Source organism: Gadus chalcogrammus, chromosome 22 (assembly GCF_026213295.1).
Source record: "Gadus chalcogrammus isolate NIFS_2021 chromosome 22, NIFS_Gcha_1.0, whole genome shotgun sequence".
NCBI classification, from domain to species: Eukaryota; Metazoa; Chordata; class Actinopteri; order Gadiformes; family Gadidae; genus Gadus; species Gadus chalcogrammus.
In genome coordinates this window covers 3,497,720-3,515,482 of record NC_079433.1, presented here as the reverse complement: position 1 = coordinate 3,515,482, position 17,763 = coordinate 3,497,720, and the positions used below count along the sequence as shown (strand labels likewise).

The window sequence follows — 17,763 nt, the reverse complement described above, 5'->3', positions numbered from 1 at the left end:
GGTAACACTGTCTTTTTTATCAAATGAAACATGAGGGGTGACACTGTCGTTTTTCTTTGGTCGTCATGAAAAAAAACATAAGGGGTAACACTGTTGTTTTTTATTGGTCTTCATGAAAAAAAACACAAGGGGTAACACTGTTGTTTTTATCGTTCGTCATGAAAAAAACATAACGGGTAACACTGTCGTTTTTTATCGGTCGTCATGAAAAAAAACATAAGGGGTAACGCTGTTCTTTTTTATTGGTCGTCATGAAATAAAAACACAAGGGGTAACACTGTTGTTTTTATCTGTCGTCATGAAAAATCCATAAGGGGTAACACAGTCGAAATGTATAGAATAAAACATAGGGGTTAACACTGTCCTTTTTATCAAATGTATTATTTCATTTTTTTTAACACAGGTAACACTGTCGTTTTTTATCGGTCGTCATGAAAAAAAACATAAGGGGTAACACTGTTGTTTTATATCGGTCGTCATGAAAAAAACATAAGGGGTAACACTGTCGTTTTTTATCGGTCGTCATGAAAAAAAACATAAGGGGTAACGCTGTTCTTTTTTATTGGTCGTCATGAAATAAAAACACAAGGGGTAACACTGTTGTTTTTATCTGTCGTCATGAAAAATCCATAAGGGGTAACACAGTCGAAATGTATAGAATAAAACATAGGGGTTAACACTGTCCTTTTTATCAAATGTATTATTTCATTTTTTTTAACACAGGTAACACTGTCGTTTTTTATCGGTCGTCATGAAAAAAACCATAAGGGGTAACACTGTTGTTTTATATCGGTCGTCATGAAAAAACATAAGGGGTAACACTGTTGTTTTTTATTGGTCGTCATGAAAAAAAAATAAGGGGTCACACTGTCGTTTTTATCAAATGAAACGTAAATGGTAACACTGTCGTTTTTTATCTGTCGTCATGAAAAATCCATAAGGGGTTACCCGAGTCGGTGTGTTGAGATGAGAAGACAGGCACAGCCGTGTCCTGGAGGAACGGACATTCATGTCCATGCGCTTCTTGAGCTTATTACCACTAGATGATGACGCTGAATGTATTCAAATACGTTCAGCCTCTACCACCGGTGTCGTGCAGTGGTTAGCACTGCTGCCTCACAGCCACAAGGTCCCCGGTTCAAACCCGGTGGGGGTCGGTCTTTCTATCTCCCCGTGTGGAGCCTGTCTCTCTCTCTCCTCGTGTGGAGCCTGCCTGTCTGTCTCTCTCTCCCCGTGTGGAGTCTCTCTCTCTCTGTCTCCCCGTGTGGAGCCTGTCTCTCTGTCTCCCCGTGTGGAGCCTGTCTGTCTCTCTCCCCATGTCCATTTATTATTTTTATTATTATATATGCAGTCATTCTGTGTTGAGTACGCAATGACTAATAAAGAGATGAACCATCTTAATGTAACGCCAAACAGAACATTCATAAGAATACATTTGATTATATAACTATAATATAGAAGAATACTGGGATTGAGCTGGGAGTCAATCTAATGACCTTATGGAAGAAGGGACCTAGGATATGCCCCCACCTAAACACACTCATGCTGCGGCCCCCCCACACACACTCATGGCAGGGGCCCGACCAGACCACCATGGCTGCGGCTCCCCCTCACACACTCATGGATGGGCCCCCCCTAACACACACTCATGGCTGCCCCCCCAGACCAGCTTGGCTGTACCTAATAACTTAACAGTGAGGTTCAGATCCTGGTGGAGGAAAAGCGTTGTGAAAAACCCCAGTTGGAGGAGGTAGAAGAGGAAGAGGAGGTGGAGGTAGAGGAGGTGGAGGGGGTGGAGGAGGTGGAGGAGGAAGAGGAGGTTGAGGTAGAGGAGGTGGAGGGGGTGGAGGAGGTAGAGGAGAAAGAGGAGGTGGAGGTAGAGGAGATGGAGGGGGTGGAGGAGGTAGAGGAGAAAAGGAGGTGGAGGGGGTGGAGGTAGAGGAGGTGGGGGAGGTGGAGGAGGTGCAGTGTGAGAGTGTGAGGCGCTGGGAATAAAACGCTACGCCGTCTTTAGTGAAGCTCCTCCTCCCCGTGGAGGGGACGACCAATAAAAAACGACAGTGTTACCCCTTATGTTTTTTTTCATGACGACCAATAAAATAACAACAGTGTTAGCCCCTATGTTTTATTTGATGAATTTCGACATTTCAACAGAAGACATCAACCGGACTTGAACCCCGGTCTCCAGGGGGTTAGGCAGAGTGCACTCCACTGCACCACGGAGGCGAAGACAAAACATATTAATCAATCATCAATAAAGATGATATAAATGACATTAAAATGTATGTTTGTTTATTTTGTCTGTGTTGATGTAAATCCTCCTGGGTCTGAAATAAAGAATTATTATTATGTGTGTATTTCTATTATTTCCCTTATGTTTTTTTTCATGAGGACCAATAAAAAAGGACAGTGTTACCCCTTATGTTTTTTCTCATGACGACCGATAAAAAACGACAGTGTTACCCCTTATGTTTTTTTTCAGGACGACCAATAAAAAACAACAGTGTTACCCCTTATGGTTTTTTTCATGACGACCAATAAAAAACGACAGTGTTACCCCTTATGTTTTTTTTCATGACGACCGATAAAAAACAACAGCGTTACCCCTCATGTTTTTTTTCATGACGACCGATTAAAAACGACAGTGTTACCCCTTATGTTTTCTTTATGACGACCGATAAAAAACGTCAGTGTTACCCCTTATGTTTTTTTCATGACGACCAATAAAAAACGACAGTGTTACCCCTTATGTTTTTTTACATGAGGACCAATAAAAAACGACAGTTTTACCCCTCATGTTTTTTTTCATGAGGACCAATAAAAAACGACAGTGTTACCCCTCATGTTTTTTTTCATGACGACCGATTAAAAACGACAGTGTTACCCCTTATGTTTTTTTTATGACGACCGATAAAAAACGTCAGTGTTACCCCTTATGTTTTTTCTCATGACGACCAATAAAAAAGGACAGTGTTACCCCTTATGTTTTTTTTCATCACGACCAATAAAAAACGACAGTGTTACCCCTTATGTTTTTTTTCATGAAAACCAATAAAAAACAACAGTGTTACCCCTTATGTTTATTTTCATGACGACCGATAAAAAACAACAGCGATACCCCTTATGTTTTTTTTCATTACAACCAATAATAAACAACAGTGTTACACCTTATGTTTTTTTTAATGACGACCAATAAAAAACAACAGTGTTACCCCTAATGGTTTTTTTCATGAGGACCAATAAAAAACAACAGTGTTACTCCTTATGTTTTTTTTCATGACGACCAATAAAAAACGACAGTGTTACCTCCTATGTTTTTTTTCTTGAGGACCAATAAAAAATGACAGTGTTACCCCTTATGGTTTTTTTCATGACGACCAATAAAAAACGACAGTGTTACCCCTTATGTTTTTTTTCATGACGACAAATAAAAAACAACAGTGTTACCCCTCATGTTTTTTTTCATGACGACCGATTAAAAAATGACAGTGTTACCCCTTATGGTTTTTTTCATGACGACCAATAAAAAACGACAGTGTTACCCCTTATGTTTTTTTTCATGACGACCGATAAAAAACAACAGCGTTACCCCTCATGTTTTTTTTCATGACGACCGATTAAAAACGACAGTGTTACCCCTTATGTTTTTTTTATGACGACCGATAAAAAACGTCAGTGTTACCCCTTATGTTTTTTCTCATGACGACCAATAAAAAAGGACAGTGTTACCCCTTATGTTTTTTTCATGACGACCAATAAAAAACGACAGTGTTAACCCTTATGTTTTTTTACATGAGGACCAATAAAAAACGACAGTTTTACCCCTCATGTTTTTTTTCATGAGGACCAATAAAAAACGACAGTGTTACCCCTCATGTTTTTTTTCATGACGACCGATTAAAAACGACAGTGTTACCCCTTATGTTTTTTCTCATGACGACCAATAAAAAAGGACAGTGTTACCCCTTATGTTTTTTTTCATGACGACCAATAAAAAACGACAGTGTTACCCCTTATGTTTTTTTTCATGAAAACCAATAAAAAACAACAGTGTTACCCCTTATGTTTATTTTCATGACGACCGATAAAAAACAACAGTGTTACCCCTCATGTTTTTTTTCATGACGACCGATAAAAAACGACAGTGTTACCCCTTATGTTTTTTCTCATGACGACGGATAAAAAACGACAGTGTTACCCCTTATGTTTTTTTTCATGAGGACCAATAAAAAACGACAGTGTTACCCCTTATGTTTTTTTCATGACGACCAATGATAAACAACAGTGTTACCCCTTATGTTTTTTTTCAGGACGACCAATAAAAAACAACATTGTTACCCCTTATGTTTTTTTTTACGACCAATGATAAACAACACTGTGACCTACTTAGCAGTTACGACCAGGCTTAGTTACGCCCAGTTGGTGCAACCGGCCCCAGGGACGCGGGAAGTCAGTCCGAGGGGGGGCTGCTAAGAGAGAGTCTATATAATGACGTCATAATAAATGCTAAGCAACATCCATTGTTTACAGAGACCAGTGGGGTGTTCCACAAAGCCGGTTTTATCACATATCCGGGTAAGTTAACCCAGGGTTTGCGATAACCCTAGGTTTTCCGTTCCAAAAGGATCACGGTATGTTAGGCCCTGTCCACACGAAGCCGATTTCATGGCGAAACCGCAAAGGTCTTGTACGGTTCGGCCTTCCGTCCACACGAAGCTGGCGAATCCGCTGACCGAAACCGCAAACTTCTGAAACCACCCTCGGAGGTGGTTTCAAATCTACCCGGTTTCGTTTTGGATTCATGTGGACGCCTGAAACCGACTGAAACCGTAAACCATGACGTCATCGCCCCACCCCTCGACCCTCTAGCCAATGACTGTTAAGCCCGCAGAGTCTCAGAACTCACAACAACAAGGATTTCTGTAGCAGAAGCAGCGCCCCTTATGGGCCTGGAATGTGTACTACAGCGTTTCTACAGATCTACCCGGTTTCGCTTGGCTTCGTCTTTACGGAGATACTGCGAAACCGGATAGATCGAAACCGTAACGGTTTCACCTGTTTCGGCTTCGTGTGGATGGGGCCTTAGTTGCTATAGAAACATATGCTCTGAATCAAATCTGGTCGGAGCAGGTTTTGCGCAGGTTAAGTTTGAAACATAACCCGGTTTTGGGTATTTAAACCCGCGTTCACTGCAGATTTCATGTGTTCACAATGGAATGCTATTTTGATGAGAGAACTGCTGATATTGATTAAGATTGATAAGACCACGGCTCGACATCTTGGCATATCGGATGACTTTTTGCTGGAGTGGAGAGATATAGATTCTCGCGCAAATCTTTAATATATTTAAATAGCCTTACATAGCCAACACTACCAATCGAGGACCTGGCCTCAGTTCACTCCAGACTATTTGCGTAGCCCTCCGTTTTTTGCAAATGGTAGTTTTATCTAGGCTATAATGTTGGAGATGCTGAGCACATCTCAGTCCTTTCAGATGACCCATCCAAGATTTGTATCGGCCTCCTAACATACAAAGAGCAATATTGTCTGGTGGGCCTACTATGCCGAGAGGCACTTACAACATAAATTATAAAATAGTCCTAACGCACTTGCATCCACTGGAGAATGTTCGACCGTAGCCGGCGGCTTCATCACAAGCACCCATCTTGATCTGTGAAGTTGATGAATTGTCACTTTCAGGTTTTCTACCCAGTTACCAAAAAAATAAACATTTGGAATAGTATGCGCTGTGTTACCACAGCGCATACTATTCCAAATGTATTTTGCAAAAATCTAAAATAGGCCTACAAGAAAACACAAAAACCTACATTCAACCAGTGGGGTATGGCCCCTGACTCTCTGAGGAGGTACCCCTCCATGCCAGGGCGCCCTTAATTTATGTTTATTAACAGCTCCTCCACCGGGGTCAAGACAATTTGAGGGCCAGATCCAGTCTGCCGACTGTCGGCCTTTTCCCGCTTGGAAGCCATCGGAGTAGGCCTACATATTTTTTTTAGAAGAAAGGGGTTATTTGGTAGGATCTTTAAGAATGCTTAACTGGGATATTTATATATTCATGGCTCAAATATTAAGGATCATGCTTTTGACGTGTAACTAACGCATTAACGCGGTCAGCGATCCGCTGCCTCGCTTTGGTTCTCCGGGTTGCAGAGGCTTTAGCGCTTCCTTTTCTTGTGATAATGTGCTTGTCCTCGTCATAGCTCTCCAGGAGAACCTGAAGTTCCATTTCATTGAAATAAGCGGCCCGTTTCCCCATTTCGATCAGGGTTTCCATGATCCATACATCACGTCTTTTTAGGTTTGTCATGGATGCGCACCACCCTGTGTTAACCAACCCCGAGTTGATTGAACTAATGCATAACCGCTGCTGTGGAACCGAAAACTCTGGGTTGGTCGGCACAGGGTCAATCAACCTAGAGTTCAGCGTTAACTCAGTGTTTGTTAAACCTCCGTTCGTGGAACACCCCCAGATGACGGGTGACGTCACATGCAGGGCTCCGCTCTTGATAAACACTAGGCCTACTGGTGTGTAAAAAGAGTTCTGCCAACTAGCCACTGTTATTTACAAACGTTAGCAAGTAAACAATGTGGAAATTAGAGTAAACTCGGCTGATACTGTGCTGAATTTCACACACTAACAACATGCCGACAAGCTGTTGCGGTCCGGGATTTTACACAGCGTTATAACAAGGATACAGGAGGTTATTTCTAAAGGTTTACAAAGGAAAATGACGATAAAAGAAAGCCTTCATTTTCATCCAGAGTTGCGAGTTGTCTGATATGAGGAAAGTGACGGTTTCTCCGTCAAGTGAACCGTCCGTCTTTGCTCTTTTTTTGCCAACCAGTTTACGTGCGGGATTCCAGAATCAAAACGATAACATTCAACGTGTCTATTAATATGGCAGCAACATTTTACACCAGTTTTAGAATGTTCACTACAGCAGATGTTGAACACCAACATGTTTATGTAAAATCAGCATAGTACCATATTCAGCTATGGAAAGTTTGGCGTTCTGCGTCATAGCCTACGTCAGCCTACACAGACAATGTTCTAAATAAAATGAAATGATAATATGATAAATATCATAAAAAGGGTGGATGTCAAACATTTGATGAAAAATCATGTTGTATGATAAAATTACCCCAAAAAAAAATGAATTGATTTTTTCAGAAAACTTTCTAACTTGCAGTTACAGCCAGGGGCCGCTGCAGCTGCAGGGGGGGGGGGTGCTGCAGCACCCTAAGCACCCCCTAAGCACCCCCACTTCCCGCGTCCCTGATTAAAAGCCATCGTTTTATACCGAGATTTCTTAAACAATGAGATATTTATATTTATCTATCTAATCTTGGAAGACTGACACCAGGGGCATAGCCACATGGGGGCCAGGGGAGGCGGTTTGTCCCCCCGCTGGCCCACCGCGTATGAAAAAAAATAATACAATCCTGAACGGGAACGGTCTTAAATGAAACATATGGACTACCAGTTTGATCTAACTTAGACTTATTATTCTTATTCAGAGTGTTGTATTTTGACGTTATGAATAAATATTGCACAATACCATTACCATGCCAAAACCCTTGTCACCATTGTGCTATTCAAATGTTGTCCAGCAGAGGACGCTGCTTCATTGCTTTATCAGTGATGTGTGCATTACCGTAATGTTGTAATTTATTTTTCAAAGTTATATTTCAGTCATTCTCTATTCATTTTTTTTATATCATACATGGGCTATGTTTTATCTGAGCACAAAAGTAAACTCTCATACCTAGCGGGATTTAAGAAAAAAGAAAACCATCTAAACCATTTTAAGAGGCGGATCAACTCCACTAATTACGGTAAAGTGTAAACGTGTCTAGGGAGAGGGAGGGCGGAAGGTCTCTCGCGATACTTCGAGCAGCTGACGTCTATAGTAGCAGAGCAAGGGGGATTTGACATATGTCAACAAAGCTGATAAATTAATCACCAAAGGTAACATTATTCATCGTTCTTTGTGTAATTATAAACTTGTACCATCCACGCAAGGTTAAATGTGATGTTTCCCGCCTCGGCAATGAGTTACGACACTATAACTGGGCTGTAAAGTGTCGTGCGGGGCTGCATTGACAACCACTTGACTCCAGCTTGTGTCTGGTTTATTGCACCGTACCAGTCTCCATCTGGGCCCGGTAACCAGTCCTATCCTCCACATGTTTTATTAAACTCCAAACCTAACATTACTTCCCGCAGCTCTTCATTAAAATGAGTTTATTACTGTACATTATTGATGCTTATAACATGCAACACCCTTTTTAAGGATTTCTACTCTCCAGTTCCCTTGCTGCTTTATTATTGTCATTACCACTAGCCCGAGTTTGTTAATCACTGAAGTATCTAATTATGACCAGCTGTAAGAACTTGTCTTCTTTGAGCAGGATGCCCGTACCCTGATTACACATGCTACTTTATAGGTTATAAGTATCTGTATTCACTGTAGTGGACAATAAAACCAAACTTGTAACTTCTCCCAACAACTGTTTGAACAGGTATACAAAGTGGCCTGTACCTAACACCCTCTCTGCTTGTTCCTCCCCCTCCTCCACCTCCTCCTCCACGTCGTCGTCCTCGTCGTCCTCCTCCTCTACCTCCTCCTCCTCCTCCCCCTCTTCCTCCTCCTCTCCCTCCTCCTCTCCCTCCTCCTCCACGTCGTCGTCTTCGTCCTCGTCCTTCTCCTTGTCCTCCGCCTCCTCCTCGTCCTCCTCTCCCTCCTATACCTACTCCTCCCCTCCTCTTCCTCCTCCTCGTCCTCCTATACCTACTCCTCCCCCCCTCCTCCTCCTCCTATACCTCCTCCTCTTCCTCCCCCCCCTCCTCCTCCTCCTCCTCTTCCTCCACCTCCTCCGCCTCCTCTCCCTCCTATACCTACTCCTCCCCTCCTCCTCCTCCTCCTCCTCCTCCTCCTCCTCTACCTCCTCCTCCTCTTCCTCCTCCTCTCCCTCCTCCTCCTCCTCCTCCTCTACCTCCTCCTCCTCCCCCTCTTCCTCCTCCTCCTCCTCCTCCTCCTCCTCCTCTTCCTCCACCTCCTCCTCCTCCTCCACCTCCTCCTCCTCCTCTCCCTCCTATACCTACTCCTCCCCTCCTCCTCCTCCTCCTCCTCCTCCTCCTCCTCTTCCTCCTCCTCTCCCTCCTCCTCCTCCTCCTCCTCCTCCTCCTCCTCCTCCTCCTCCTCCTCCTCCTCCTCTACCTCCTCCTCCTCTTCCTCCTCCTCCTCTACCTCCTCCTCCTCCCCCTCTTCCTCCTCCTCTTCCTCCTCCTCCTCCTCCTCCTCCTCCTCCTCCTCCTCCTCCTCCTCTTCCTCCTCCCCCCCTCTGCAGCCCCCCCAGGTCCCTGCAGCAGGTATGTAAGCGGGGCTCCGTCGCTGCACATCTCTCTCCGCCCGGTTCTCCACGGCCCCGCCCCCCAAACCCTGCCCCCCAACCCCCCCCCCCCTCCGGTGTCTCGAGTCGACGCCGCGGTTCCCATGACGACGCCGCCGCTAGTCACGGCTGTGTTCGCCGCCCAGCAGCAGCAGCAGCAGCAGCAGCAGCAGCAGCAGCAGCAGCAGCAGCAGGCGGGGCGGGACGTGAACACGGCCTCCCTGTGTCGCATCGGCCAGGAGACGGTGCAGGACATCGTGCTCCGGACCATGGAGATCTTCCAGCTGCTGAGGAACATGCAGGTGACGACGGGACGGAGACCCCCCCCCCCCCCCCCCCCACACGACACAGCGGCCCAGGAGGTAGAGCGGGTGGTCGGCTGGTCACCGGAAGGTCGCCGGTTCGATCCCCCGGCTCCTCCTGAGCTCGAGTGGCGAGGCGTCCCTGAGCGAGACGCCTCGCCCTGGCTGCTCCTGGCGAGCGGGTTGTCGCCCTGCGTGGATGAGGCCGCCGTCGGTGTGTGAATGGTTGTGTGAATGTGTGTGTGAGAATGGGCTTTGAGTGACACTGCTTAGAAAAGCGCTGTGTGAATGCAGTCCATTTATCATCATCATCCGATCATCATCCGATGCGACTTGCGGTGAATTAACCTTCCTGTGTCACAAGAGGGGGGCAGGTAGGGTTAGCCTACAGGTAGACATCGGGGATTTACCTCCTAGAACCTCTCGTCTGTGAGTCAAACATCCTCCCTAACCGCTGGGCCAGGGGTCACCCACACCGCGCCCGCGGGCACCAGGTCGCCCGCTATCACCACGTGAGGCGCCCGCAGGCCTGTTCTAGACACAGCACAACTCATTCTGGAACAACTCTTTCCCTCCTTTTTTAAGTCATTGTTGATAATTATTGTGAGAAATCATTAACACGATCAGTGTCTTCGCATATAGATGATTATCATTAAACATTAATAATAATATATAACTAAAGGCAAACTGAGCAAATTTGTTATTTCAGAAGAGTGTATCAAACTCGGTGCCCTTCGTATGACTCGGTACCCATGAAGTAGCGCTCAGGTTCAAAAAGGTTGGTGACCCCTGCGCGAGGCTATCCTGCAAAAACCAGGGTTGATGTCTGCCTGTATTTGTTACCACGCCAGCAGCTTTGTCTTTGCTAGTCGTCATGGTTTCCTCTCTGCTGTAACCAAGAGTGGCCAAGAGGCAGGCTCGCTCTGATAAAGGCCAAGAACTTTGTGTACCCGTCCCCCCCCCCTCCACCGAGTTTGCCAACCAGGGACTCGAACCTGCGTCCCTTTGTCTTCCAACAGCCGTAGCGCCTTAGGCCTTTCGCTGTGGGTAACGTCATGTGTTTGTGAGGCCCTGGTTCGACTTTACCGCCGAACTCGGTAGTCGACTTCACTCAGCGGAATCAATACCGATAATAATGCTCTAATGTCAGATTGATGTTCCTAGAAAACCATTAGGCGATGAAATGAGCCACTGTTTATAGCTAGACTCTATCAAACTAAGTTGAGTGTATAATCCATAATTCCCATTTCACATCTATTAACCGATTCCAGGAAAATTCCTTGTTAAAACGCATTATTTACTATTTAGTGAGTTTTATTCGTATATATATCACACGCTTTTATCCAAAGCAATGCGCAGTGAACTCCTATACATGCCATGAAGGAAAGCACCACTCTGCCCCCATATTTCGTCATATCCCGCCCAACATTCGTCTGATACGCCACTGAAGCTCCGACCACCACAGATTTCAGAATCCTCGTTTTACGTTTAGAATGCTGCCAGTTAACCAGAGCGCTAAAGAGAGACCTCTGTTTTAATCGGATTTCGAGAATTGTTAGTATGAGGGCAGGGTTTTGACCTTTTGGCCCCCCAAATACAAGACTTCCCTAATCCCTACCTACACCTTAAGGACCTGTATGTATACGTCCCCGGAGGCCGCTTTGGGTAAAAGCAGCTTCTTACTGACAAATGCTACATAAGGTGTGCCCATCCTGATTCCTCTGATACAATACACGCACTGTTCTCGTTGTCTGCAGACAATGGACCTGAAACCGCCAAACAAGGCGCAAACAGTATCTGAATGGATTCGAGTAACAAAGTCAGCCCCGCCGTTTTTCCCTCTTTCTTGGCTTGAAGAAACAAGCATTACATTACTCTACCATTCACTCATAATCCGACCGGGTTGTCTTCGGTTGCTCACCGGGCTACAATGCGTGTGTGGGTCATGGGTATCAGATGTACGCTGCTGCGTCCCTGAGACTACCTCTGAGAAGATGACGCCATTTGAAACACCCCTCTGATTGGACGGTGGTTAGACTTGTGCACAGTTCACCATCACTTCTTTGTTAGGATCCGCCCGTGATAACAAGTGACGAGTGACACGCTATTGTCATCGTCGTTGTTGTTGTAGGTCAAGGGTGAGGGGGAGAGAAGGTCTGAGCATACAGAAGCAGAGACATTGGATGGTCTCTGCGTGCATATTGTGTGTATTTGGTGTATATACACTAAATATTGTGTATTATATATTGTTTTTCAGTTCTCTTGTCTGTGTTACTGGACTCAAACTCACGCGTTTATTAATCAGAACCAAACTCATGTGTATCCACAGTATGAATAGTTAGTTGGTGTTATGGTGATTATTAAAGCTCCAATCTGCAGATATTTCTGCACCGCCACTTTGCCGTTTGATTCAAGTGTGTCTTGGATTGAGTCTCGCGGTTCTCAGCGTGCACTTTTGCTGAAAGCTTGATCCGAGACGCCGGAGGTTGAACCACGGAGAGTCGGAGACCCAATCAAAACACCACTTAATCATAAGCAACAGAAACACGGCTGATAGCAGCTCGGAGTTCTCCACCGCGGAGGAGCGGGTCAGCCCTGATGCTGTGCCCTCAGCCGGGGGTTGTGCCGGGCTTAACTGTAGCATCCCTCAGAGCCAGAGAGGAGTCTTCAGTGTCTTCCGATAAATCACAGCGAGAGAGGGAGAGTTGGGGGAGTTGGGGGAGTGCGAGAATACGTTTTCGACAAAACCAGCGCATCTGGGCCCCAGCGTGCACCAGCAGCCATGTTGTGCCGGCTGTGTTTGAAGACGAGTCGCGCTCTCTCTGCTCGTGAAAACACTTTGGGTACCGTCAGCCCCCCGTCTCGCTCCCTGCCCTCCCCTCCCTCTCTTATCTGGGCCGTCGTATCTCTCTCCCCCCCCTCTTTCTCAATTTATCACTGTCCTCCCTCCCCTGGTTCTCTGTCTCTCTCTGCCTCCCCCCGTCTCCCCGTCTCCCCCCTCCGCCGCACGGCCCCCCTATCTCCCTCACACATTATCTCACATGTTGTCTCGCTCTCTTCCTGCTTGTGTGTCTGTCTGTCTGACTGACGGACTGTCTGTCTGTCTGTCTCTTGTTTATTTCACAAAATCTGAATCTCGGTTCTCTCGCTCTCTCTCTCTCTCTCTCGCACTCAAACACACACACACACACACACACACACACACACACACACACACACACACACACACACACACACACACACACACACACACACACACACACACACACACACACACACACTTACACACACACACATCTCCCCGTCCCTCCCTACTCCCCAGTGGGTGGTTCACCTGTTGCACCCGATTCAATCGAAACAGGCCATGCGATCCCAGGGGCCTCAGACTGGGAGCGCTGTCCTAGTATTACAACAATGAAACAACAGGGCGGCATGTGGCTCAGTGACCGGTTACCGGGAGGTCGCTAGTTCAATCCCCGGCCCCTTCCGAGGAGGTGTCGAGGAGTCCCCTGAGCGAGACACCTCGCCCTCACTGCTCCCGACGAGCTGGCTGTCGCCTTGCTTAGCCCACTCCGCCGTCGGCGTGTGAATGTGTGCATCAACGGGTGAATGTTGCGCAATATTATAAAGAGCCACCATTTAGAAAAGCGCGATACGAATACAGTCCAATAAAATAATAGTGTTGGTCATTAAAAAAAAAGTTGTCATTCTACTCACTCACAACCCATCTCTCCTCCCTCCCCCCCCCCCCCCTCCCCCTGTGACCTCTGACCCCCCAGCTGCCCAACGGGGTGACCTACCACCCCAACACCCACCAGGACCGGCTGGGCAAGCTGCAGGAGCACCTGCGCATGCTGTCGGTGCTGTTCCGCAAGCTGCGGCTGGTCTACGACAAGTGCAACGAGAACTGCGCCGGCATGGACGCCACGCCCCCAGAGGTGAGGCCCCCCGGGGGGGGGCCCTGCGGGGCCGAGCTCAAACGCTTTGGCCCCGGGGGGCAGTAGCGTCATTCTCCAAATGATCCAAATAACTATCACTAATTATCACTTTTCCACCTATCCTCTTCAGTGAGATGGATCGGGTTTTGGGTTGTATGATTGTGATGTGAAATAGTGGGGATTATGGGATGTTCGGCCCCTGGTCTTTAAAGGAAATTTCCCCTTTGGAGACACGAATCTGTATTGAAAAGTGGGTCATATATTTAGATTTCAAATTTTGTGCCTTCTTCACCGAGAAAAGGCAGACAGTGGCTTTTTGGCGCTTGCGGATTGAAGACGACAACTCCCACAATGCCAATCAACGTTCACTCCGTGAGGGACGTAACATTACAGCCAATCAGCGTTCACTCAGTGAGGGTCGTAACACAACAGCCAATCAGCGTTCACTCAGTGAGGGACGTACCATAACAGCCAATCAGCGTTCACTCAGTGAGGGTCGTAACATAACAGCCAATCAGCGTTCACTCAGTGAGGGTCGTAACATAACAGCCAATCAGCGTTCGGAAAAATAATGTACTATGTCGGACACGGGTGCTGGTCGGGTTGGACGCCTGAACATTGCGGGTTGGTCGCGGATTTTGCGATTGCGTGCGATTGCAAAATAAGACCCGTGTATTGATTCTCTGATTTAGATATAGAGCTCAAGGTCTCCCGCCGGAGCTCCCGGAGTGTTCTAGAATATCTTATAGACCACGGCCGAAAGCTGTGTGCACCGGATGATATAATGAATAAACGACTGCGTCTCTGGTACAACATCATTGCTTCTTTAGCACTCGTGTGATCTTCCGGTCACAACGGTCACACGGTAACGTCAGAAACCATACTGTAGAGCAAATTCACACATTTGTACAATACACCTCATGCAATAAGTCACAGGTTGTATCATATACAATACACTTCATTTAATAAGTCACAGGTTGTATCATATACAATACACTTCATTTAATAAGTCACAGGTTATATCATATACAATACACTTCATTCAATACGTCACAGGCTATATCATATACAATACACTTCATTCAATAACTCACAGGCTATATTATATACAATACCCTTCATAAAAAAACTCACACGCTATATCATCAATGGATGCTTTTTTAAATTGTTCCATGTCCATTAAGACAGGTTAGAAACCTTTCACCAATATACTTTCTAAATTGCAATTTTACCTTTCAACCGTTCACGGAGCTGAATTTCATACATTGAATTTTGCAGCTGAATTTGGGGACATTGAAAATATTTCTGTTGAATTTTATACATTGAATTTTGCAACTGAATTTTGCATATTGAATGTTTTTACGTTGAATGATGGACTTTGAATTTGTGAAAATGCATTGGCTTGGGCGCCCAACGTTTGGTTGTTATCAGCCTGTGGCCGTGACAGGTGTTGCTCAGTTTCACAATCTATTTGGCCCGTAGTCCAAGGTCACGCCATCTCTGTAAGTGCAACTAGAAATGTGTGTGGGATATCTTCACAGGTGCACCAGCTCTCTTCATGTTATAATGATTAAACAAAGGGCAGCTATAAATACGAGCTGCATTGGGGCTTTAAGATCAAGCTGGTGGAGCACAGCAGACATGGTCAACACCAAATCAAGATCCACCTGAAGACAAACTAAACCAAGGCCAGACCAAGGAGCACCTCAAGCCCAAACAGAAGTCCAGAAGAGAACCATGGAGCGCACGTTCCTCCTCTTGGCGGCCTTCATCTTCTCCAGCGGCCAGTGCCGAGATACGGACCCCTCCAGGGACCCCGATGCCAGCCTGGCCGTCTGCAAGTCCGACATCTGCAGCCTCATTAGAGACTTAGGGGTCTATAGCGCCCAGACCTTGGAGCTGCAGAGGCTGATCCAGGAGCAGGCCCAGCAGCTCAAGGCTCTGAAGGAGAGCACATCGGCCGCTGTGCCCCGGATGGCCTTCACTGCCGCGCTGGGCCCCTCCCTCGACCCCGTCCCCATTGACATCACGGTCAAGTACCAGGTGATCATCTCCAACATGGGCAACGGCTACAACCCGGCCACGGGCAACTTCACCGCCCGGGTGTCCGGCATGTACTACTTCAGATACACCATGTACAACAACCTTAACAGTCCAGTGGCCAACTCGGGGATGTCACTGATGAAGAACGGCCAGCGGCTGGTGTCCACCTGGGACACAGCGGGGGATGACAGTAACGACAGTGCCACCAACGCCGCCGTGCTGCAGCTGGAGGTCGGAGACAACGTCTACACCAAGCTCTACGCCTACCGCGAGTTACATGACGATAGCAGGCACCTCAACACCTTTAGCGGCTTCCTGCTCTTCCCTCTGTAAAAGGCCCGTCGGCCATTTAGTGAGTTTTGAGGTTGATTTTCCAGTGTGATGGTGGTTGAAAGGAGGGGCTGGCTGGATTAGCGTTTTCTTGTTGACAAAAATATATATTTTGGCTCTTTATAAAAGTAACGAAAAACTTTTATGCAACTAAAATAAAATCTATAATGTTTGACATTAATTCTGTGTGGTTTGAGTTTTTTTGAAGATAAATAGAAGGGGAGAGAGGGGCTACAAACCGCTAGATGACTGGGCAGTAACCTGTGTTTGTTCACTCTAAAATGTATTTATATTAAGCTGAGCACTCCTAGTAGGTTACTCGGGATATCCTAACAGGCTTAATGTTAAAACAGCTTAACGAGGCAAAGAAATATTTGACTTTGACGAAAAAAATGAAAATCCAACATCTATATAGGACAACGTCTCTTGATTTTTTTTAAATATGCTAAACACCCCCAAAAAAGGGAACTCAATGTGGCTAAATGACCTTGAAGAAAGTCAGATTGAGAAGAAATTCATATCATTCACTTTTAACCATGAAGACATGATGAGAATAGCAAGTGTAAAGGAACTGAGAAATATTTCAAAAGGGGTCAAATTTAGGCGAAAAGTAGAGCTTAATGATGCTTAATGACAGACAATAAAAACATGAAAACTCATAATTTATCCAGTCATTAGAGGAATATAAGGCGATGCTATGTTGTTGATTCAAATTCAAAATAAAATCATTAAAGGGATGAAGGAAGTGAGGCAATGTCCTGATTCATATAAATGGGGTCATATTTTGGGGTAAACAAGAGTTTAAAGGTCCCATGGCATGCAAATCTCACTTTATGAGGTTTTCTAACATCAATATGAGTTCCCCTAGCCTGCCTATCGTCCCCCAGTGGCTACAACTTGCGTTCGGTCTAAAACAAGCACTAGGTATCCTGCTCGCCTTTGAAAAAATGGAAGCTCAGACGCGTTGATTGGAATGTGGCCCCATATGTCGTCATAAGGGGCCAAGCTACGTCCCCTTTCTCTGCCTTGCCCGACTAGAGAATTTGGCCCGCCAATGAGACAATGAGTTACGACCGTGCGAGTGCCACGTGTGTGTGTGTGTGTGTGTGCGTGTGTGAATACACACACTGTAACGCAAGTGTTGTACACTTCTTTGTTATTTGGATAACCGTTCTGCTGTTGGTGTTATGGCGCATAACACGTCGGTTCTTCGACGTCTCTAGTATTTCCACAACAAGACTGTAGTTGAGGTTATCTTAGCCATGGTTAGGAAGGAATTGGGGGAAAGGAACTTTGGCTTTGACTCCCTGAAGTACATGAACTGCGACATGGAGGAGAAAGGGATTGTGGCCAGCGTTTCTCTCCCGCCGGAGCCCCGCTGCCCACTGGCCTCACACGCGACTTGGTCCCACTCCTCTGGAGCCTCCACAAGACCTCCAGCCTTGGGGTCACTCACTACACTATTCAGCCCGACGTGGTGAGCCATTTCGGCATCGGGCGCCTTAACCCGGCGTATGGTTCATCCCGCAGGGCCAGTTCTGCTTACCAACAGTGGCCCACTGGGCACTCTTATTCCAGGCCCTGCTCCAAGCCAGTGAGCAGGGCCTCTTACCCGTTTAAAGTTTGAGAATAGGTTGAGATCGTTTCGGCCCCAAAGCCTCTAGTCATTCGCTTTACCAGATGAAACTGCGAGTAATGAGCGCCAGCTATCTGGAGGGAACCAGCCACTAGATGGT

At 46.3% G+C, this 17,763-nt stretch overlaps 2 protein-coding genes across 3 annotated transcripts; both read left to right on the top strand.

Moving 5' to 3' along the window:
• Positions 1–7,913: 7,913 nt before the first annotated feature.
• med30 (mediator complex subunit 30) lies at positions 7,914–16,206 on the top strand. 2 transcript variants are annotated; one of them, XM_056582738.1, is made up of 4 exons: positions 7,914–7,990; positions 9,373–9,716; positions 13,496–13,654; positions 15,196–16,206. In XM_056582738.1, exons 2-4 carry the CDS (start codon positions 9,519–9,521, stop codon positions 15,226–15,228), a joined length of 390 nt encoding a protein of 129 aa, XP_056438713.1. In that variant the 5' UTR covers positions 7,914–7,990; positions 9,373–9,518; the 3' UTR covers positions 15,229–16,206. The 2 variants fall into 2 exon arrangements, with proteins under 2 accessions (XP_056438713.1, XP_056438712.1); XM_056582737.1 differs by lacking the exons at positions 7,914–7,990; positions 15,196–16,206 and having other exon boundaries at positions 9,502–9,716; positions 13,496–15,152.
• Positions 15,273–16,227, top strand: LOC130375688 (complement C1q-like protein 3). The gene has a single exon (XM_056582732.1). The coding sequence runs from the start codon at positions 15,392–15,394 to the stop codon at positions 16,028–16,030; it is 639 nt and encodes a 212-aa protein (XP_056438707.1). The 5' UTR covers positions 15,273–15,391; the 3' UTR covers positions 16,031–16,227.
• The last annotated feature ends 1,536 nt before the right edge of the window (positions 16,228–17,763 follow it).